At 43.7% G+C, this 24,403-nt stretch overlaps 1 protein-coding gene across 1 annotated transcript in view; it reads left to right on the forward strand.

Annotated features, from left to right (window-relative positions):
- Window positions 1–4,907: 4,907 nt before the first annotated feature.
- P5CDh1 (delta-1-Pyrroline-5-carboxylate dehydrogenase 1) overlaps window positions 4,908–24,403 on the forward strand; it is a 338,244-nt gene continuing 318,748 nt past the window's right edge. The window contains exons 1-3 of the mRNA XM_070086007.1: window positions 4,908–4,949; window positions 5,264–5,337; window positions 6,623–6,702. Coding sequence (XP_069942108.1) covers window positions 4,908–4,949; window positions 5,264–5,337; window positions 6,623–6,702 — 196 coding nt within the window. The remainder of the gene's footprint in view (window positions 4,950–5,263; window positions 5,338–6,622; window positions 6,703–24,403) is intronic.

Consider the following 24,403-nt stretch of genomic DNA (forward strand, 5'->3'; position numbering starts at 1 on the left):
CCATGCCTTTAGTCATGTCATTCACATATACCAAGAATAGCACTGGTCCCAGGACTGACCCCTGTGTTACCCGGCTCGTCACAGGCACCCACTGTGATACCTCATCACGTACCATGACTCGTTGTCTTCCTGTCAGGTGTTCTCTGATCCATTGCAATGCCCTCCCTGTTATACGTGCCTGATCCTCTAGCTTCTTCTCTTGTGAGAAACTATGTCGAAGGCCTTCTTGCAGTTCAAGAAAATGCAATCGACCCACCCCTCCCTCTCATGTTTTATTTCAGTTTCCTTGTCATAAAACTCCAGTAGGTTTCTGGCACAGGATTTGCCTTCCATGAATCCGTGCTGGCTGTCGTTTATAACCTTGTTCCATTCCAGGTGCTCCACCACTCTCCTACTGATAATCTTCTCCATGACTGCATACTATACATACCAGAGATACTGGTCTATAGTTTAGTGCTTCGTTTCTGTCTCCTTTCTTATAGATGGACTACATTTGTTGTCTTCTGTACCTCAGGTAGTTCCCCAGTTTCAAGGGATGTGTTGAAGATTGTGGTTAATGGGACACACAGCATTTCTGCTCCTTCTCTAAGGACCTACCAGATTTCCGGTCCCATCGCCTTTGAGGTGTCAAGGTCACTTAGCTTCTGCACCACCTCCTCAGTTGTGTGTATGTCATCCAACACTTGTTGGTACATTCCCTGTTGGTGTTCCCCTCTGTGCTGTCTTCCCAGAGCCCTTCCTATCTCTTCTGTGAATACTTCCTTGAATCTCGTGTTCAGCTCCTCACATACCTCTTGATCGTTTCTTGTGAGTTCTCCACCTTCTTTCCTCAGCCTGATCACCTGGTCTTTGACTGTTGTCTTCCTCCTAATGTGGCTATACAGCAGTTTTGGGTCAGGCTTGACTTCCGATACTATGTTGTTTTTGTACTGTCATTGGGCCTCCCTCCCAATCTATGCATACTCGTTTCTGGCTCTTCGACTAATCTCCTTGTTTTCCTGGGTTCTTTGCCTTCTGTACTTTTTCCATTCTTTAGCTCACTTAGTTTTTGCCTCCCTACACCTTTGGGTAAACCAAGGGCTCGATCTGGTCTTCCCATTATTTCTGTTGTCCTTGGGAACAAACCTTTCCTCTGCCTCCTTTAATTTTGTTGTTACGAATTCCATCATTTCAATTACTGACTTTCCTGCCAATTCTCTGTCCCACTGAACCACCTGCAGAAGTTCCTCATACCTGTGTACTCCCCCCTTTAATAGTTGGGCTTTTCCCATTCAACTCATGTTACCCTCTCCACTTGTAACTCTGTGTATTCAAAACACAACCATGTGATTACTAGCTCCAAGGGGCCTCTCATATGTGATGTCCTCAATGTCTGAACTGCTCAGGGTGAACACAAGGTCCAGTCTTGCTGGTTGATTTTCCCCTCTCTCGGGTATTGTCCTTAACATGTTGATGCATGAGGTTTTCCAGTACCACATCCATCATCTCGGCTCTCCATGTTTCGGGACCCCCATGTGGCTCTAGTTTTTCTCAGTTGATCTCCCTGTGGTTGAAATCATCCATAATGAGTAACTTTGTTCTGCTTGAGTGAGCTCTTCTTGCCACCTTGGCCATTGTGTCCACCATTGCTCTGTTGCTCTCTTCATATTCCTTTCTTGGCCTCTTGCAGTTCTGTGGTGGATTATACATCACTGCAATGACTACCTTATGTTCCCCAGACTGAAGTGTACCTACGATGTAATCCCTTCTTCCAATCTCGTCCATGCCTTCCATTTCCTCAAATCTCCATCGGTTTTTTATGAGCACTGCAACCCCTCCTCCCCCTTTGCTCCTATCTTTCCTCAGGATCTGATATCCTGGTGGGAAGAGTGCATCTGTTATTGTCTCAGTTTCGTTTCTGTGACTGATGTGATGTTTGGGGACTTCTCATTGATTTTTTAATGCAACTCCTCGTATTTATTCATTATTCCATCTGCATTCATGAACCAAATTTCACCTTCTTTTCTAAAACTGTGACCCTGCAAAAAGATTGAGGTTGGGGGATCGGGAGCCCTGGCCCTGTCCTATGGGGGGTTGCAGTGGGGGTGGGGGCAAAGTTCCCATAAGAGGTTGCTGTAGGGGTGGGGTTTGTGGTGTGGGGGTGGGGACAGAGGGATCAGCGAGTGTCAGTTTAGATTGTTCAGTTGTCTTGGGGTTGTTGCGGTTGGAGTCCTTCTGCGGGTGTTTTTGGAGGGTGTGTTTGCCCTTCCACCTGCGTCTGGGTTCTTCTGCTCATCTTTGTCATTTCCTCTCATTCCTCCTCTCGTTTTTGTACTCTCTCTTTCAGTATCATCCTTTCCTCTTGTATTCTATCTCGATTGAGGTACACACTCTGGTACTCTTTGTTTGTCTCTGTAGTGCTTTCTCCTGCAGGATCATGGTTCGAGTTGATTCTGCCTTGAAAATTACTTTGAGAGGACATTTCTGTCCCCTTGCAAACCACCCAATTCTCCAAAAATTTGCCACTTGGGTCATGTTGCCCTCACCTGTTGCTTTCATGATACCTTCTGCTCCACAAAGCACAGTACTTGCCCCTATCCTGTTCCTCATTCTCATATCAGACATAGACAGAAATGTAAACCATAGCACTGTATCCTTTGCAGACGATACTAGGATCTGTATGAGTGTCATCCATTGAGGACACGGCAAATCTCCAAGAAGATATAAACTAAGTTTTCCACTGGATAACAGTATGATGTTCAATGAAGACAAATTCTAACTACTCTTTTATGGAGAATGGAGGAAATAATAACTAGGACTGAATATGCTACAAACTAATTACACAATAGAGCGGAAAAGTAATGTGAAGGACCTGGGTGTAGTAATGTCCGACGACCTCACCTTCAAAGACTACAACAATGCCTCTATCACATCTGCGAGGAAAATGATAGGATGGATAATGAGAACATTCAAGACAAGAAATGCTAAGCCAGTGATGATCCTTTTTAAACCGCTTGTTCTCTCTAGGCTGGAATACTGCTGTACATCAACATTCCCATTCAAGGCAGGTGAAATTGCAGATCTAGAGAATGCATGTATAAGTTCCATCAAACACCTTAACTACTGGGAACGCCTGGAAGCACTTGACATGTACTCACTGGAGTGCTGGTGAGAGATATATATCATAATCTATACCTGGAAGATCCTGGAAGGACTGGTCTCTAATCTGCACACAGAAATCACTCCCTACGAAAGCAAAAGACTTGGTAGGCGATGCAACATAACCCCAGTGAAAAGTAGGGGCGCCACTGATACACTAAGAGAAAACACAATAAGTGTCCAGGGCCCAAGACTGTTCGACAGTCTCCCACCAGCCATAAGGGGCATTACCAATAGATCCCTGGTTGTCTTCAAGAGGGAGCTGGACAGATACCTAAAGTCAGTGCCGGATCAGCTTGGCTGTGGTTAGCACATTGGACTACATGCGGCCAGCAGCAACAGCCTCGTTGATCAGGCCCTGATCCACCAGGAGGCCTGGTCGTGGACCGGGCTGCGGGGGCATTCATCTCTGGGATGCCCTCCGGGTAGTAGTTTATCAGACCACCTACCCTTCTCTTGTTTTTCTTCTGCTACCTTAGTGTACAACTTTAGCAGATTTGCAAGACAAAATTTACCATGTGTTGAACCATGTTGGTTGTCGTTTATGAACCCACTTCCACTTCTTGGAGTGCTGCTGCTGGTTTACAGTGATTCTGCTACCTCTCACAGAACCCACGCATACATGTAAACTTAGTCTCATTGCCTTTGAGGCATCTAGTCTACTAGTTTCCATCTTTTCCTGTTGTGTGTATTGTGTTAAGTACTGGGTGCACTCTTCCTCCTTGACACTGATAATGTCTATATTCCCCTCAAAAATTCCTCCTTAAATCTTTAGTTGAGTTCCTCACGGACTTTCTGGTCACTTCTTGTGAGCTTCTCTGTCCTCATCCATATTGTTTGGTCCTATACCGTTGTCTTCTTTTTGATGTGGCTGTACATCAAATTTCATTCAGATTTAGCTTCGATGTTGTAATTTTCAAATTGCTGTTCAGCCTGTTACCCATTCACATTAGTTTGTTGTTCTTCTCTCTCTCATTTTCTCTTGCATTCTTTGCCTTGCATACTTTTTTCCATGCTCAGTGCCCTTTCAGCCTTTGCCTCAGTAGTAGCTAGAGTAGAATGAGTCTGGGTGAACCCTGGACTCTGCTCTTGCTGTTACTGTTACAGTAGGATCCCAACATACAATGTTTTGACTTATGTTTCGCACTTATGGTATTTAATAGCATGTTGGAAGCAATTAATTATTTACGAATAAGTGACTTACACCTCAGACAGCTGAGTTATTATGGTTACCAATTGCCTTAAGAATTCGGATGATTTTTTTCTGTTTCAGACTAAATGTATTCACACTATGTTCATTCTGTGCCTGTAAAAAGAGCTCACACTTGTTTAGCAGAGACTGGTTAAAAATATAGATTTAATAAATAAGTTCCATGGTATCTGCCACCACTGGTGAGGTGTAGTAGACAAGTCAGTGGGTGAGGTGTCACCCCTCACTCCATAAGAGTGAGGAGGTAGAACTTATGTAAAGAATATAAAGTATTGAAGCACTGCTGTAGTTAGTAATTAACATGTATACATTAATTAATGTTTAATACTCTTTGTAAATGAAAGGGAATGGAGAAGAATGTAAAATATTGGATGTTGCATCCCCTGTATGGGACCCAAGATCTATAATTATTATTATATGTATATAATTTCCCTTTTCACTTAATATTATATTGCTGATATCTTCATTAGTAGCTAAAATGAAGATATTTTGCCTTGTATTATTATCTGACCCTATATTATTAGCTATGTAAATAGGTAGGATGTGTTTTTGTTGAATTATGTTGGAAACGGCCTTTGCTGACTACCGTAAGATTGTTAGGGTCAGTCCGTCTCTCCGGGGTGTCCCGTGCATCGCCTTGATGTAAGGTTTTGGAGGCGTTGCCTGGGTCAGTCCCTGTCTGTCTCTAGCCCAGGAAACATCTCCCTCTCCTCTGAATGTTTGATTAGACTCGGAGTTTTGGGTGGAAAAAGGTTGCGTTGGCGACCCGGAACCTGTTTCTTGCTACTCTGAGTATCAGTGAAGAACAGAGTTATTCCCAGCCATAGTGATTTTGATATTGACTAAGGTTGTATCTTTATGACATTCTAAAGTAAAGTTTGGATTTAACTGTATGATATCTACATATTACAGTAGTCCAGAATTGTGTTGGGCCGAACTTATATTCGGCATGAAGGGAGTGGTACGACTTGCATAGATTTTATTGTTAGGTAAGACACATATGCAACAGTTAGGTATCTTTATTATGAAACGTTTCGCCTACACAGTAGGCTTCTTCAGTCAAGTACAGAAAAGTTGATAGAAGCAGAAGATACTTGAAGACGATGTAATCAGTCCATCACCCTTAAAGTTTTGAGGTGGTCAGGAGAAGAGCATTGTTCCATAGTATGAAACAATATGATGGACTGATTACATCGTCTTCAACTATCTTCTGCTTCTATCAACTTTTCTGTACTTGACTGAAGAAGCCTACTGTGTAGGCGAAACGTTTCATAATAAAGATACCTAACTGTTGCATATGTGTCTTACCTAACAACCTCTCGGTATTTTATACCATTTTAATGTTCAATAGATTTTATTGAAGATCTCTGTTGGGTTTAATAAATTTATCTTTGTTCCTGATCCGTTGTGATTGTTATATTCTGATGTTTCTACATATATCTTTGTGTAAGCTCTTGCTTTGTAGGTAACTCTGGTTGAAACGATGTTATTTGAAGTATTATGATAAATCTTGTTTTGGCTTCATTACGAGTTTAGCCACGTCAAGGCATTACTTGTACTTGTAATTACTGAAACTTGAATATATATAAATTATGTAAGACTTGTATGTATGAGAATATCATGGTAGTAAAGTATTCTCCAAGTTGTACTGTAAGTCAAGTGCCTTCAGCACTAGAGTACCAACAGTACTATTCTCTATTACTCAACGAGAGAGAGAAAAGCTTTATATCACACTCCATGTAATGTTAATCTTTTTAGACACTTTTATATAAAAGATATTAAATTTTATCTTGTGGGATCACTGCTTCCTAGTTATAATCCCAAATCTCTATAATGATGGTATTACTACCAAAGGATAACTAGACCTGTCTTTGATCCAACTACTTCTTACGAGAGAGACAGCCGTTATAGGCTGACTACGTAAACGGATTCACTCAAGAACTACTTGGAGTTACCTGCAGTCTTTAATTGTATATTCCAACAACACAAAATTTCTTTTTGTAACATTGGACACAAAGTCTTAGTTAAAAAACAACTGAAATCAGACATGACATATTATGGCTCGAGAATGTATTATTCCATTGTGTTTCTTTGGGGAAATAGATTACCAATGTGAACTTTAGACTTACAATGTATTTTCTGTAATACATTAATGTTACAAGTTGTGGTGGTGGGGATGGTCGATGCTTACTGTATACACTACAGTAGTTGTAATATATTATTCTTCCTTAGTATATGTATAATACAGTACCTCTAATCTAAATTATGTTCCAGGGTTCACTCCAGGGCTGTGTCAACTGTTATAAAAGATGTGCAGATTACGGACTTCACAGTGGAGAATGAACCAGTGCTAGGTAAGTGCTGCCAAGACTCATGAACCAGTGCTAGGTTAGTGCTGCCAAGACTCATGAACCAGTGCTAGGTAAGTGCTGCCAAGACTCATGAACCAGTGCTAGGTTAGTGTTCTCAAGACTCATGAATCAGTGCTAGGTTAGTGCTGCCAAGACTCATGAACCAGTGCTAGGTTAGTGCTGCCAAGACTCATGAACCAGTGCTAGGTAAGTGCTGCCAAGACTCATGAACCAGTGCTAGGTAAGTGCTGCCAAGACTCATGAACCAGTGCTAGGTTAGTGCTGCCAAGACTCATGAACCAGTGCTAGGTAAGTGCTGCCAAGACTCATGAACCAGTGCTAGGTTAGTGCTGCCAAGACTCATGAACCAGTGCTAGGTTAGTGTTCTCAAGACTCATGAACCAGTGCTAGGTTAGTGCTGCCAAGACTCATGAACCAGTGCTAGGTTAGTGCTGCCAAGACTCATGAACCAGTGCTAGGTTAGTGCTGCCAAGACTCATGAACCAGTGCTAGGTTAGTGCTGCCAAGACTCATGAACCAGTGCTAGGTTAGTGCTGCCAAGACTCATCTCAAGCATGTAAAAAATCTTACCCACGTTTATTAAGTACTTGCAGGAACTAGTTTCTCTCCTTGTTATATTAGCACAACTACTGACACCATAGGTAGACTTGACCAATTGATCGTATTAATGTACTGTTATAATGTACATAACGTTAGCTTGTACTGCTACAGTGTTGTCAGTGGTGGATGGCTGGGTTACACGGGCTGGAGAGGAGGATGGCTGGGTAACACGGGCTGGGAAGGAGGATGGCTGGGCTACACGGGCTGGTGAGAAGGATGGCTGTGTCACACTGGCTGGGAAGGAGGATGGCTGGGTCACACGGGCTGGTGAGGAGGATGGCTAGGTTACACGGGCTGGGAAGGAGGATGGCTGGGTTACACGGGCTGGTGAGGAGGATGGCTGGGTTACACGGGCTGGGAAGGAGGATGGCTGGGTTACACGGGCTGGTGAGGAGAATGGCTGGGTTACACGGGCTTTTGAGGAGAATGGCTGGGTTACACGAGCGGGGAAAGACAGCTGGGCTACATGGGCTGGAGAAGATGGCTGGGTTACACGGGCTGGGAAGGATGAGGATGGTTGGGTTACACAGGCTGGGGAGGAGTATGATGATTGGGTTACACAGGCCTGGGAGTAGGAGGATGATTGGGTTACACGGGCTGGGGAGAAGGATGGCTGGGTTACGCGGGCTAGGGTGGGGGAGGAGGATGGCTGGGTTATATGGACTGGGGAGGAGGATGGATGGGTTACATGGGCTGGAGAGGAGGATGGCTGGGTTACACGGGCTGGAGAGGAGGATGGCTGGGTTACACGGGCTGGAGAGGAGGATGGCTGGGTTACACGGGCTGGAGAGGAGGATGGCTGGGTTACACGGACTGGGGAGGAGGATGGCTGGGTTACACGGGCTGGGAAGGAGGATGGCTGGGTTACACGGACTGGGGAGGAGGATGGCTGGGTTACATGGGCTGGAGAGGAGGATGGCTGGGTTACACGGGCCGGAGAGGAGGATGGCTGGGTTACACGGGCTGAGGAGGATGGCTGGGTTACACGGACTGGGGAGGAGGATGGCTGGGTTACATTGGCTGGGAAGGAGGATGGCTGGGTTACACGGGCTGGAGAGGAGGATGGCTGGGTTACATGGGCTGGAGAGGAGGATGGCTGGGTTACACGGGCTGGGATGGAGGATGGCTGGGTTACACGGACTGGGGAGGAGGATGGCTGGGAAGGAGGATGGCTGGGTTACACGGGCTGGAGAGGAGGATGGCTGGGTTACACGGGCTGGAGAGAAGGATGGCTGGGTTATATGGGCTGGAGGGAAGGATGGCTGGGTTACACGGGCTGGAGAGGAAGATGGCTGGGTTATATGGGCTGGAGAGGAGGATGGCTGGGTTACACGGGCTGGAGAGGAGGATGGCTGGGTTACACGGGCTGGAGAGGAGGATGGCTGGGTTACACGGGCTGGGATGGAGGATGGCTGGGTTACACGGACTGGGGAGGAGGATGGCTGGGAAGGAGGATGGCTGGGTTACACGGGCTGGAGAGGAGGATGGCTGGGTTACACGGGCTGGAGAGGAGAATGGCTGGGTTACACGGGCTGGAGAAGAGGATGGCTGGGTTACACGGGCTGGAGAGGAGGATGGCTGGGTTACACGGGCTGGAGAGGAGGATGGCTGGGTTACACGGGCTGGAGAGGAGGATGGCTGGGTTACACGGGCTGGAGAGGAGGATGGCTGGGTTACACGGGCTGGAGAGGAGGATGGCTGGGTTACACGGGCTGGAGAGGAGGATGGCTAGGTTACACGGGCTGGAGGGGAGGATGGCTGGGTTACACGGGCTGGAGAGGAGGATGGCTGGGTTATATGGGCTGGAGAGGAGGATGGCTGGGTTATATGGGCTGGAGAGGAAGATGGCTGGGTTATATGGGCTGGAGAGGAGGATGGCTGGGTTATATGGGCTGGAGAGGAGGATGGCTGGGTTATATGGGCTGGAGAGGAGGATGGCTGGGTTACACGGGCTGGAGAGGAGGATGGCTGGGTTATATGGGCTGGAGAGGAGGATGGCTGGGTTACACGGGCTGGAGAGGAGGATGGCTGGGTTATATGGGCTGGAAAGGAAGATGGCTGGGTTACACGGGCTGGAAAGGAGGATGGCTGGGTTACACGGGCAAAGGTTTGACATTTCAAAGGACAAATAATTCTGGGAGGTGGTAAACATGATCCAGCTAGCAACACTGTAATTCAAGTTGAAACGATGTTTATTTGCCGGCGACCCAGGGCACCTGGATTGCTGACTGATAGTTGCTGATAGTTCTAGAAATCATCTAGAATAATGCTGTGTTAACAGCATTAAACATTGGCTCAAGTACGTAGTCTTCCTCCTTTGATATACCTTTGATGAGTTCCCAGAGTTTACCTACTGGAGTTTTCCCTGTTCTCGCTGCTCTCAAAAATAGTGTTCAGCTCGCCACAGGTGTGTGGCCAGCAAGGCAGTCTCACCACTATACTATACCCGGAGGGAAAGGGATTTCTGGGGTCAATGCCCCCGCGGCCTGGTCCATGACCAGGCCTCTTGGTGGATCTGGGCTTGATCAACCAGGCTATTACTGCTGGCCACACGTAAACCGACTTTCGAACCATAGCCCGGCTGGTCAGGTACTGATTTTAGGTGCCTGTCCAGCTTATTAAAGCCAACCAGGGGTCTATTGGTAATCCTCTTTGTATGTTGGGAGGTCTTGGACCCTTAACACTTATTGTGTTTTCTCGGCGTACTCGTGGCGCCGCTGCTTTTCATTGGGGGGGGGGGAGATGTTGCATCTGCCGAGTCTTTGCTTTCGCAGGGAGTGATTTTCGTGTGCAGATTTGGGACTAGTCCTTCTAGGATTTTCCAAGTGTATAGTATCGTGCATCTTTCTCGCCTGCATTCCAGGGAGTACAAATGAAAGGACCTCAACCATTCCCAGTAATTTAGGCCATTTCATCTTCCTTGAGAAGGGCTGTTAGTGTACAACAACATTCCAGCCTAGCGAGGACACGCAATATGAAGAGAATAACCATTGACTTGGCATCTCTTGTTTTGAAGGTTCTTATCCATCCTATCATTTTTCTAGCAGATGTGGTAGATACATTATGCTCTAAGTGAGATTCTCTGACATTATCACTCTCAGGTGTTTCACATTAGATTTTTGCTCGGTTGTGTGGTTGAAATTTATTTTATAATCGGAGACAGCTTTTATTCCTCCTTTTCCATAGCGGAGTAATAAAAAAATGCCTTCATTGAACTTCGTATTGTTGTCTGCGGCCCATTTAAAGATTCGTTTTATGTCTGCCTGGAGATTTTCAGTCTTCGATGGATGACACTTGTATAAATTCGGGGATCATCAGCAAAAGAAGGACACAATGCCGTGGCTTACATCTTTGTCAGACGTGAGGATGAGGAACAGGATGGGAGCGAGTACTACTGTGCCTTGTGGAACAGAGCTTTTCACTGTAACCACCCCTAACTTTACTGATTTTACTATTACTCTGTGTTCTGTTTGTTAGGAAATTACAGATCCATCCAACCACTTTTCCTGTTATTCCTTTATCACGCATTTTGTGCGCTAATACATCATGAGTACATTTATCGAAGGCTTTCACAAAGACTGTGTATACTACATCTGCATTTTGTTCATCATCCAGAGCATCCAAGACCATGTTGTGGTGGTCCAGTAGTTGTGAGAGGCAGGAGCGACCTGCTCGAAACCTTGGTTTCCCTGGGTTGTGTAACTGATGGGTGTATAAGAAGATGGTGATCTTTCATACTTAGAACTGTTTCATACTTAGAACCCTTTCTAAGATGTTTATAATGTGAGACGTAAGTGCTATAAGTCTAATTCTTTGCATTTGTTTTACTTCCACTTTTGTGGAGTGGGGCTGTGTATGTTGTTTAATAGAAACAATGTATGATGCCAAGACATATTGAATCCCATTACAAAATCTACCATTTGTAATATTATATGATTTGTATTACCTAACTATTTTAAACCTAATTATGTATGTACCTAACTGGGAATGTATCTAATTACGTATCTAATAATATGCTCAAATATAACCTATATCAAAATAGCATAAGAATTAGTATTAGTCTGGCCGAAGTGCCCAGGCACGATAGTGGCCATCTTTGAAATTAAAATCTTACGACATGTAAACCACACATTATAAGCTTTACAAGGAAATAAACATTTGAATTTGAATTTAGTGACTAGGATGACACCTGTGTCCATGCTTTCTCTCCATAGAATATTTAAGGGACGTGAAAGGGGTTTCTTGCAGTTCTTGATGAACACGAGTCTGGGCCTGGGGCAGAGTGCATGGGCATGTTATATATTGCTTTTTCAAAGTCCTGTGGTGTTAGGATAATGTCAGAAATTCTTGAATTAACCAAATTTTGAGTGTCAAAAAAGTTCTTTTAGATTATCGACCCGTCATCAGATTAATGGCTTACTAAACACTGAGTCAAATTGGTACTTCAGTATCTCACACATTTCTTTGCTGTCATGTGTGTAAGTTCTGTCTCGTTTAAGTGGAGTCCGATACTGGATGTTGTTTTTATGCTTGATTGCTTATAAGAAAAGAAGTATTCTATTTTTTTTCAGTTTCATTTATGGCTATAAGTTCTTCCTATGTTGTCTCCTGTATGATATTGTGCAGCCATTTGTGTATTTTAAAACAATGACACCAACTGGCACTCGAAGACTAGTGCCAACTATCCCACCAGCCTCTCTAATCCCCTCCACCAGGCTCCCCCGCACCAGGCTCCCCCTCACCAGGCTCCCCCGCACCAGGCTCCCCCTCACCAGGCTCCCCCTCACCAGGCTCCCCCTCACCAGGCTCCCCCTCACCAGGCTCCCCCTCACCAGGCTCCCCCTCACCAGGCTCTCCCACCCCTAACCAGGCTCTCCCACCCCCACTAGGCTCTCCCACCCCCACCAGGCTCTCCCACCCCTCACCAGGCTCTCCCACCCCTAACCAGGCTCTCCCACCCCTCACCAGGCTCTCCCACCCCTCACCAGGCTCTCCAGCCCCTTCAGGCTCTCCCACCCCCACCAGGTTCTCCCACCCCTCACCAGGTTCTCCCACCCCTCACCAGGTTCTCGCACCCCCACAAGGCTCTCCCACCCCTCACCAGGCTCTCCAGCCCCTCCAGGCTCTCCCACCCCCACTAGGCTCTCCCACCCCTCACCAGGCTCTCCCACCCCTCACCAGGCTCTCCCACCCCTAACCAGGCTCTCCCACCCCCACCAGGCTCTCCCACCCCTCACCAGGCTCTCCCACCCCTCACCAGGCTCTCCCACCCCTCACCAGGCTCTCCCACCCCTCACCAGGCTCTCCCACCCCTCACCAGGCTCTCCCACCCCTCACCAGGCTCTCTCTCCCCCACCCGGCTTTCCATCCCCTCCCATCCCTCGACCAGCCTCTCCCGTCCCCCTACCAGCAACTCCCGTCCCCACACCAGCCTCCCAATTCCCCACCAGCCTCTCTCCCCCCTACCACCAACACCCACCACTCACCTCACCATCTCTGCTTCATTTCTTTGGATCAAGATCTACCCTCCACTCTTACCCACTCCTACCCCTCAGCAGCCCCACTTAACATCTCTGCTCCAATTCCTCAGATCAGGAGCACCCATCAGCCTCATCTGCCCCAATTCCTCGGATCAAAAACCCATACCTATATTACCTCCATACACACTCATTCCCATCCCATGACCACCACTCGTGCCCCACATACCCTCAACCAAAGATAAGATTTTCTTCGGATTTTTAACCCTGGATGGTTAGTCACCCAGGATAACCCAAGAAAGTCAGTGCGTCATCGAGGACTGTCTAACTTATTTCCATTGTGGTCCTCAGTCTTGTCCCCCAGGATGCGACCCACACCAGTCGACTAACACCCAGGTACCTACTTGCTGCTAGGTGAACAGGACAACAGGTGTAAGGAAACACGTCGAAATGTTTCCACCCCGCCGGGAATCGAACCCGGGCCCTCCATGTGTGAAGCGAGAGCTGTAGCCACGGGGTCCCTCGCCCCCCTCTCTACTCCAGTCTTGTGACTTTCACCTGACATGTTTCAAAAAATTTCTTTCTTACAAGAGGTTTATTCCTCACTGCTGGTCCAACTTTATATCATGAGCTAATTCTGAAGAAAGTAAGGAAGAAACATGTAATTCTTGAGATTCTGACTCTGCAAGATCTGCCACCAACACTCCGAGGGTAGACTTGTTCCGCCAACACTCCGAGGGTAGACTTGTTCCACCAACACTCCAAGGGTAGACTTGTTCCACCAACAATTCATATATTCAGTTAAAGAGAGAAATAAAAAAAGGGAATAAGAAAACAAAAAGAGATTATGAGGTTAAAGTTGCAAGAGAATCGAAGACTAACCCAAAAGGATTCTTTCAGGTATGCAGAAGATCAGGGACAAGATAGGCCCACTCAAAAGTTACTCGGGTCAACTTACGGACAGTGATAAGGAAATGTGTAGAATTTTTAACACATACTTCCTCTCAGTTTTTACACAGGAAGATGCTAGCGATATTCCAGAAATGATAAATTATATAGAACAGGACGATAATAAACTGTGTGTGATTAGGGTCACAAGTGATATGGTCCTTAGGCAAATAGATAAATTAAAACCTAACAAATCCCCAGGCCCTGATGAACTGTACCCCTCAAGGAAGGTTCCTTGATGTTGGTGAGGGGCTCTTGATTTAGGGAATTGGATCTGTGCTCCAGTTCCCCGAATTAAGCCTGAATGCCTTCCACATCCCCCCCCCAGGCGCTGTATAATCCTCCGGGTTTAGCGCTTCCCCCTTGATTATAATAATAATAATGATGAACTGTACACAAGGGTTCTAAAGGAATATAAAGAGGAACTTAGCAAACCTTTGGCTAATCCTTTCAACATAGCACTACAAACTGGCATGGTGCCAGATAAGTGGAAAATGGCAAATGTGATACCTATTTTCAAAGCAGGTGACAGGTCCTTAGCTTCAAACTATAGACCAATAAGCCTAACCTCCATAGTGGGAAAATTTATGGAATCAGTAATTGCCAAGGCAGTTCATAGCCATCTTGAAAAGGATAAATTAATCAACGAATTTCAGCATGGTTTTACAAAGGGGCGTTCCTGCCTTAGGAATTTATTAACTTTTTTCACTAAGGCATTTGAGGAGGTAGGTAATGGTAATGCATATGATAGTGTATATGGGCTTCAGTAAGGCTTTTGACAGGGTCTACATCAGAGTCTATTGAGGAAAATTAAGGCACATGGAATAGGAGAAATTTTTTCCTGGATAGAGGCATGGTTGACAAATAGGCAGCAGAGAGTTTGCATAAATGGAGAGAAATCAGAGTGGGGAAGCGTCACGAGTGGTGTTCCACAGGGGTCAGTGTTGGGCCCCTTGTTGTTCACAATCTACATAAACGACGTAGATGGGGACATAAAGAGCGACATAAGCAAGTTTGCCGATGACACCAAAATAGGCCATCGAATTCATTCTGATGAGGACATCAGAGCACTCCAGGAAGATTTGAATAGACTAATGCAGTGGTTGGAGAAGTGGCAGATGCAGTTTAATATAGACAAATGCAAAGTTCTAAACATTGGACAGGAAAATAACCATGCCACACATCAACTAAATGTGGAACTTAATCCACATTTAGTTGAGGTGAACTCCCAAAAGGATTTGGGAGTTCTGGTTAGCAGTAATCTGAAACCAAGACAACAGTGCATAAGTGTTCACAATAAAGCTAACAGAATCCTTGGCTTCATATCAAGAAGCATAAATAATAGGAGTCCTCAGGTTGTTCTTCAACTCTATATATCGTTGGTTAGGCCTCATTTAGATTATGCTGCACAGTTTTGGTTACTGTATTACAGAATGGATATAACTGCTCTGGAAAACATACAAAGGAGGATGACAAAGTTGATCCCATGCATCAGAAATCTTCCCTATGAGGATAGACTGAGGGCCCTGAATCTGCACTCTCTAGAAAGGCGTAGAATTGAGGGGGATATGATCGAGGTGTATAAGTGGAAGACAGGAATAAATAAAGGGGATGTAAATAGCATGTCTAGCCTAGACAGGACTTATAGCAATGGTTTTAAGTTGGAAAAATTCAGATTCAGGAAGGATATAGGAAAGCACTGGTTTTGTAATAGTTGTGGATGAGTGGAACAAACTCCTGAGTAAAGTTATAGAGGCTAAAACGTTGTGTAGTTTTAAAAATAGGTTAGATAAATACATGAGTGGGTGTGGGTGGGTGTGAGTTGGACCTGACTAGCATGTGCTACTAGATCAGTTGCCGTGTACCTTCCTTAGTGAATGTGACCTGGCCTTATTAGGTTGGGGCATTGGCTTAAGCCGGTAGGAGACTTGGCCCTGCCTCGCATGGGCCAATAGGCCTGCTGCAGTGTTCCTTCTTTCTTATGTTCTTAACACTCCGAGGGTAGACTTGTTCCACCAACACTCCGAGGGTAGACTTGTTCCACCAACACTCCGAGGGTAGATTTGTTCCACCAATACTCCGAGGGTAGACTTGTTCCACCAACACTCCGAGGGTAGACTTGTTCCACCAACACTCTGAGGGTAGACTTGTTCCACCAATACTCTGAGGGTAGACTTGTTCCACCAACACTCCGAGGGTAGACTTGTTCCACCAACACTCCGAGGGTAGACTTGTTCCACCAACACTCCGAGGGTAGACTTGTTCCACCAACACTCCGAGGGTAGACTTGTTCCACCAACACTCCGAGGGCAGACTTGTTCCACCAACATTCCGAGGGTAGACTTGTTCCACCAACATTCCGAGGGTAGACTTGTTCCACCAACATTCCGAGGGTAGACTTGTTCCACCAACACTTCGATGGTAGACTTGTTCCACCAACACTCCGATGGTAGACGTGTTCCACCAACACTCCGAGGGTAGACTTGTTCCACCAACACTCCGAGGGTAGACTTGTTCTACCAACACTCTGAGGGTAGACTTGTTCCACCAACACTCCGAGGGTAGACTTGTTCCACCAACACTCCGAGGGTAGACTTGTTCCACCAACACTCCGAGGGTAGACTTGTTCCACCAACACTCCGAGGGTAGACTTGTTCCACCAACACTCCGATGGTAGACTTGTTCCACCAACACTCCGATGGTAGACTTGTTCCACCAACACTCCGATGGTAGACTTGTTCCACCAACACTCCGATGGTAGACTTGTTCCACCAACACTCCGAGGGTAGACTTGTTCCACCAACACTCCGAGGGTAGACTTGTTCCACCAACACTCCGAGGGTAGACTTGTTCCACCAACACTCCGAGGGTAGACTTGTTCCACCAACACTCCGAGGGTAGACTTGTTCCACCAACACTCCGAGGGTAGACTTGTTCCACCAACACTCCGAGGGTAGACTTGTTCCACCAACACTCCGAGGGTAGACTTGTTCCACCAACACTCCGAGGGTAGACTTGTTCCACCAACACTCCGAGGGTAGACTTGTTCCACCAACACTCCGAGGGTAGACTTGTTCCACCAACACTCCGAGGGTAGACTTGTTCCACCAACACTCCGAGGGTAGACTTGTTCCACCAACACTCCGAGGGTAGACTTGTTCCACCAACACTCCGAGGGTAGACTTGTTCCACCAACACTCCGAGGGTAGACTTGTTCCATATCTTGTAATTCTTTAACTGGTAAATATATAGTAATATTTAAAAGACTTGGTAAAATACTAAAATTAGTAGTAAAAATGGCTAATAAAAGAGACAGTTTTAAGAAAACAGTATAAAGGTATAAATACAAAGTAAATAAAATGTGCTAAGGTAAGCAAGACTACTTTCTTTGGTTACCCTACGTATCTGTGGAAAATTAAATTTACCTGGATGTATCTCATTAGATACATACCAGTAAATGGTAACAAAGATAATTATTATTTATCAAAGTTACAGAGACAAGTAGGAATTTTTAGGACACCTAGGTCGCAAAAGATGTCCCCCTTCGATACCTACCAAAATCTATCTCTCCACTAGTTGCTTTAGACCTATATTAATTGCAAATGAAATGTACATCACCAGGAATTCTGGTAAATTTTAATATAAATTCGTGGACTGTATATTAAATTAATAAATGATTACATATGCACATTTATATAACAGAAGGAGAATTTATAATCATAACACTCACCAATTAGTCTGGAGATTTCTGTGTGTCATGTACAGAACCCCCCTCTACCCAAATTTATGATGATAATACTGGCCAGAATTACAAACATAATTTAGATAGTTTATCTGAGGTTCCTGGAGCTATCCTGTCCATCTGCTTAATGCTCAAATTATGCAGGACTGCACATCCAACAATTTCGGCTTCTATTTGAGAGGTTTTAAGCCTAATATAACCCCTAGAGCGATGAAAATTATGCGCATTTCACTAGTGTGCTTGTATCACATTAAAAAAACATTGGTGTCTCCTCCCTGCTCCTCAGCGCAGGTGCAGAGCTTTCCTCTCAATTCTTTTTCATTTACGAATTAATTTTTGTCAAATTACACTAATTTATCAAATTACACTAATTTTCATAAAAAATACGCTGGATTTTTTCGGAACATAATTATTTTCCACAGTATCTTCTGTCTTTAGTTGACCTACGTATCATCATTGTTTGGTTGGTCTGCATATCTTATTTGGTTGACTTGTGTATCTTATTTGTTTGACCTGCATATCTTCTTTGTTTGCTTGACCTGCGTATCTTTTTTGTTTGGTTGACCTGCATATCTTCTGTTTGGTTGACCTGTGTATCTTTTTTGTTTGGTTGACCTGCATATCGTCTTTGTTTGGTTGACCTGCATATCGTCTTTGGTTGACCTGTGTATCTTCTTTGTTTGGTTGACCTGTGTATCTTCTTTGTTTGGTTGACCTACATATCTTTTTTGTTTGGTTGACCTACATATCTTTTTTGTTTGGTTGACCTGCATATCGTCTATGTTTGGTTGACCTGTGTATCTTTTTTGTTTTGTTGACCTGCATATCGTCTTTGTTTGGTTGACCTGCGTATCATCTTTGTTTGGTTGACCTGCGTATCATCTTTGTTTGGTTGACATGCGTATCGTCTTTGTTTGGTTGACTTGCGTATCGTCTTTGGTTGGCCTGAGTATCGTCTTTGATTGAGCTGTGTATCTTTTTTGGTTGACCTGCATAACTTTTTTGTTTGGTTGACCTATGTATCGTCTTTGTTTCGTTGACCTGCATATTATCTTTGTTTGGTTGACCTGCGTATCATCTTAGGTTGACCTGCGTATTGTCTTTGGTTGACCTGTGTATCTTCTTTGTTTGGTTGACCTGTGTATCTTCTTTGTTTGGTTGACCTGTGTATCTTCTTTGTTTGGTTGACCTGTGCATCTTTGTTTGGTCGACCTGCATATCGTCATTGTTTGGTTGACCTGTGTATCGTGTTTGTTTGGTTGACCTGTGTATCGTCTTGGTTTGGTTGACCTGTGTATCTTTTTTTATTTGGTTCACCTGCGTATCTTTTTTGTTTGGTTGACCTGCGTATCTTTTTTATTTGGTTGACCTATGTATCCTTTTTGTTTGGTTGACCTGCGTATCATTGTTTGGTTTACCTGCATATCATCTTTGTTTGGTTGACCTGCGTATCATCTTTGGTTGACCTGCGTATCATCTTTGGTTGACCTGCGTATCATCTCTGGTTGACCTGCATATTGTCTTTGTTTGGTTGACCTGCATATCATCTTTGGTTGACCTGTGTATCTTCTTTGTTTGGTTGACCTGTGTATCTTTTTTGTTTGGTTGACCTGCATATCTTCTTTGTTTGGTTGACCTGCGTATCTTCTTTGGTTGACTTGCGTATCTTCTTTGTTTGGTTGAGCTGTGTATCTTTTTTGTTTGGTTGACCTGCTTATTGTCTTTGGTTGACCTGTGTATCTTCTTTGTTTGGTTGACCTGTGTATCTTTTTTGTTTGGTTGACCTGCATATCTTCTATGTTTGGTTGACCTGCATATCTTTTTTGTATGGTTGACCTGCATGTCTTCTTTGTTTGGTTGACCTGTGTATCTTTTTTGTTTGGTTGACCTGCATATCTTTTTTGTTTGGTTGACCTGTGTATCTTTCTTTGTTTGGTTGACCTGCATATCTTTTTTGTTTAGTTCACCTATGTATCTTTTTTGTTTGGTTGACCTGCGTATCATCTTTGTTTGGTTGACCTGTGTATCTTTCTTTGTTTGGTTGACCTGCATATCTTTTTTGTTTGGTTGACCTGCATATCTTTTTTGTTTGGTTGACCTGCATATCTTTTTTGTTTAGTTCACCTATGTATCTTTCTTTGTTTGGTTGACCTGCATGTCTTCTTTGTTTGGTTGACCTATGTATCTTTTTTGTTTGGTTGACCTGCGTATCATCTTTGTTTGGTTGACCTGTGTATCGTCTTTGTTTGGTTGACCTGTGTATTGTCTTTGGTTGACCTGCATATCATCTTTGTTTGGTTGACCTGCATATCATCTTTGTTTGGTTGACCTGCATATCTTCTATGTTTGGTTGACCTGCATATCTTTTTTGTTTGGTTGACCTGCGTATCTTCTTTATTTGGTTGACCTGCGTATCTTCTTTGTTTGGTTGACCTGCGTATCTTCTTTGTTTGGTTGACCTACGTATCTTTTTTGTTTGGTTGACCTGCGTATCTTCTTTGTTTGGTTGACCTACGTATCTTTTTTGTTTGGTTGATCTGCATATCTTTTTTGTTTGGTTGACCTGCGTATCTTCTATGTTTGGTTGACCTGCGTATCTTTTTTGTATGGTTGACCTGCATATCTTCTTTGGTTGACCTACGTATCTTTTTTGTTTGGTTGACCTGCGTATCTTTTTTGTTTGGTTGACCTGCGTATCTTCTTTGGTTGGTTGACCTACGTATCTTGTTTGGTTGGTTGACCTACGTATCGTCTTTGGTTGACCTGCGTGTCTTCCTCTATTTATATTTTGCTCCTTGACCTCAGTTTTTTGATACATTTTGTTTATTTCTCAGTGCTAAGATATAAACATAAGCAGCGAATATGGTGAGAAATGAAATAGATAGTTATTTGTTCATCCCAAGTTGCTGATTAGAGCCATCCAAGAATGGAGATATTCTCAGAGGTAAGTAAAAACAAGACACAATTAAAATTATCCTGGTAATAAGACACACTTGTATTTTATACAAACAATGCAGAGGTTTACCTGGAGTTTACCTGGAGAGAGTTCCGGGGGTCAACGCCCCCGCGGCCCGGTCTGTGACCTGGATCAAAACCCCTACCTTGTATATACATTATCACTATTTTCTATGCAAATTTTGCATTAAGTCCTTTATTTAATGAATTCAGGTAATATTATGTCAAAGAAATAAGTAATCTTTATTCTTTCTAAGATACTGATTAGACTTAACTCAAGAAAATACATGATAAACATGGTATTAAAAGAAGAGGTAATCTAGAAAGATGATCTTAGGTGAATGTTTTCACTTCTTCAAAGAGCTGTACCCAGAAAATAGGAAAAAAATAAGGGAAAGATGTAATTTTATGATCCCAGAAAGAATTAATCTAGTCTTTTGTAAGTTTTATTTGTAAAAATAAATTTTAATAATTATAAGATACATTGACACAAGTCACTGTCTTTTATCTACCCAAAAAATTAGTTCCAGACCTTACTGGGCACTACCTTTGACCACTCCACTAATGAGTTAGTGGAATGGTCACCTGTCTCTGGTGCCTTCTAACAATTTCTCAAAAATATGTTCCTACCTCTGCCTCTCTGACCATCTTTCTGAGCTGACCACAAAAATCTGCTCATCTCTCTGCCTTTCTTCCCTTGCCCACTACTTTCATGAGATGTTCTCATGGAAAAGATAACTTGTGTTTCACTATCAGCTTTATGAGTAATACACTACTAAGTGGATCTTATGTATTGATCAAGGTATCCTATTTTTTTAGTACATTATTACAGGGAAAAATGCTCCACCCCCTTGGTGAAAAAACATTTCTCCAGCCTTGGTGGAAATTTAGTTTACAAACTATTACAACCCAGGGACAATAAGGCCTGTTATCCTGGATGTAAAGGGGAGCAAGGAGCAGAACAAATACAGCTGAATGACTTTGAAATATATTTTCCTTCACCAAGTGCAATGTGGATATTTACAGCTATGTACACTATATACAGTTGGAAAATGTATGTGTACAACACATACATTCTGTCTCCAGGCTGTGTCTTGGCAAGGCCAAGACACAGCCTGGAGACAGAATGGACAACTGTGCTCAACCAGCTCTAGTATGGAAATGACAAGGGTAGACGGGCAGGTAACAGGCGACAGGCTTGGCCTTAGCTCCCTGCTGACATTGTAACTGGTGTTGCTCTTGATACTGTTGTAGAGTTAAACCATGTTGAGTGGTTTGTCGCTCACCAAGTTGACCATAAGTTGAGTAGCATGTCTCACCAGGTGACTTAGTTAGCTGACAGACGTTCTCCTTCTGGCTGGCACTTCATCTCTGCTCGTGCCAGGCTGTTGAAAAGAGAGATGGGACCGCTCGGACAAGGAACGGTTGGTTTCGAAGGTATCAGCCAACCTGGCTGCCTCCAATGCAGTGGTTAAGACACGATCCTGCAGAAAGACTCTAACCTCTGGTCTCCAGCAGGTTATCTACTAAGAGAAGCTGCACAAGATCATCAAGGGTGGCGACACCACTTGCTTTATACCAGCTGGTAAAGGCTTTAGTCTGCTGGTGCACAAAATCAACCAGAGATTGACCAGGCTGTCATCTGCCTAACTTTAATGACTTCCTATACTTAGCCGGAATGCACTGGTATGCTCCAAGAACTGTGGTCTTCACGACTATGTAATTGGTAAAATCAGTGTCATTTAACACTGATGTAAATTCCTGTGCCTTATCAAGAAAAGTTTTATGCATCAAAGACGCCCAGTGCTGTTCCGGCCACCTCAAGGCTCGAGCCTGATTTTCAAAAGTTTCGAAAAATTGTTTAGGCTCTGCCTCATTGAAGCGGGGAACCAGCTGTACTGGTTTCTGTAAACTGAAGTCATTTACAACTTGAGAAAACTGCCTCCTTTCTTTTTCTCTATCAAATTCTTCCCTGGCATATAATCGCTGTCCCCTAGTCTGTTTGAGATTGATTTTCACCAACTCGAGTGCCAGCGCAGCCGATTCACCTTCAGACAACGCTGTTGCACCAGACTGACAATTTTGCTCAGTTGGTGTATCATTTTCCTCCTGCTAGAACATCAGGTTTTTATTTCTGGCTCCCGTAGAGGGAGGAGTTTGATGTGCCATCTCCTCTTCATGAAGTTTGATACTTATAAGAGTACAAAGCTGCGCAACTGTGAGAATGCATTCTTAATCAATGTCAATGGAACGAGCAATTTGCCAACAACGCTGTAGAGAAAATTTAGACAAGTTAATAATGATAATAAGTTTATTTCTTTGTAAAGGTTACAGTGTGAAATTACAATTTTGATTTGCTAAGTACAAAGATAGCCACTACCATGCCGAGGCATTTCGGGCAAACTAATCCTAATACATAGTAACTAATTAAAACCAGATAAGATAATAGTACATAGTAATTATACTTAAAACTAAACATGGAATAGTGGTTAGCTGTTTTATAATCTTATTTGAACTTAATAAATCTTTTGTATACTTAGTACAGAATCTAATTTACAAGGAATGGTGCAGGTGGTAATATTTTATGGAATGGCAGAATTAAAAGCCAGGTGGTCACTTGATAAAACTAGTCAGTAGATGTTTGGTTGACTTGGTTAATATTGTGAGATTAGATGATTTTTTAGCAGAGTTCTAAATTTATAAGCTGTCTGGGGATCCTTGACCTGTTCTGGTAGTGAGTTCCAAATCTTTGGGCCTTTTATGTGCATAGCGTTCTTGCATAGTGAGTCTTACTCAAGGGATGTTGAAAAGTGCCTTATGCCTTGTATTGTGACTGTGTATTCTGTTGTAACTGTTGAGGAGTAGTTTTAGGGAAGGGTTTACAGTGGAGTTTAAAGTTCTGTATATGTATTAGGCACAGTAATAAGAGTGTATGTTTTGTATATTTAGCAAGTTGAGTCTTTTGAAAAGTGGTGGGGTGTGCTGTCTAGCACAGGAGCTGGTTATCACCCGCACAGCAGCTTTTTGTTGGATTGTTAAGGGTCTAAGGTGGTTGGCAGTGGTTGAGCCCCAGGCACAAATACCATAGATGAGGTAAGGACATATTAGAGGGTGGTACAGGGTAAGGAGAGTTGTTTGTGGTACATAGTAGCGTATCTTGGAAAGGATTCCTACTGATTTGGAAATTTTCTTGGCTATGTGATGGGTATGGGAATTAAATTTAAGATTACAGTCAAGGAGAAGACCTAGAAATTTGTCATCCATGTGTCTTGATATAGGGGAACCATTTAACGGTATGTTGAGTTGAATATTTGAGGCTCTGTTGCCAAACAGCATGAAGTATGTTTTTTTTTATGTTGAGAATGAGTTTGTTGGTCATCATCCAAGCATATATCTTTAGCAGCTCATTGTTTACAGTGTTTCCAAGCACAGCTGGGTCTGAATGGGAGTAGACATATATAGTGTCATCTGCGAACAGAACTGGTGTAAGGAGTTGGGATGCATTGGGGAGATCATTGATGTAGATGAGAAAGAGGAGTGGGCCTAGGACACTACCTTGGGGTAAACCGACAGCTACAGGTTGGATAGCGGAGTCAACTCCATTTGCATGTACATACTGGTGTCTGTCATTAAGATAGGGTTTTAGGTAGTCAGGAGAATGACCTCTTATGCCATAATGATTCAGTTTGAGGTGCAAGAGATTGTGGTCAACTGTGTCAAACGCTTTTCTTAGGTCGATAAAGAGCCCCAGGGGATATTGATTTTCATCGAGAGCTGTGTATATTAGGTCAAGTATTTGTATAATATCATCATTCGTGCTTTTTTGGGTCTAAATCCAAACTGGCATGGATTAAGTATGTTGTTGGATGTAAGGTAGGAGTAAAGTCACTTGTGTATTATTTTTTCAAATATCTTGGATAGTAAGGGCAAGTTTGATATGGGTTTGTAATTGTTCAAATCA

This window comes from Cherax quadricarinatus, chromosome 17 (assembly GCF_038502225.1).
Source record: "Cherax quadricarinatus isolate ZL_2023a chromosome 17, ASM3850222v1, whole genome shotgun sequence".
NCBI lineage: Eukaryota > Metazoa > Arthropoda > Malacostraca > Decapoda > Parastacidae > Cherax > Cherax quadricarinatus.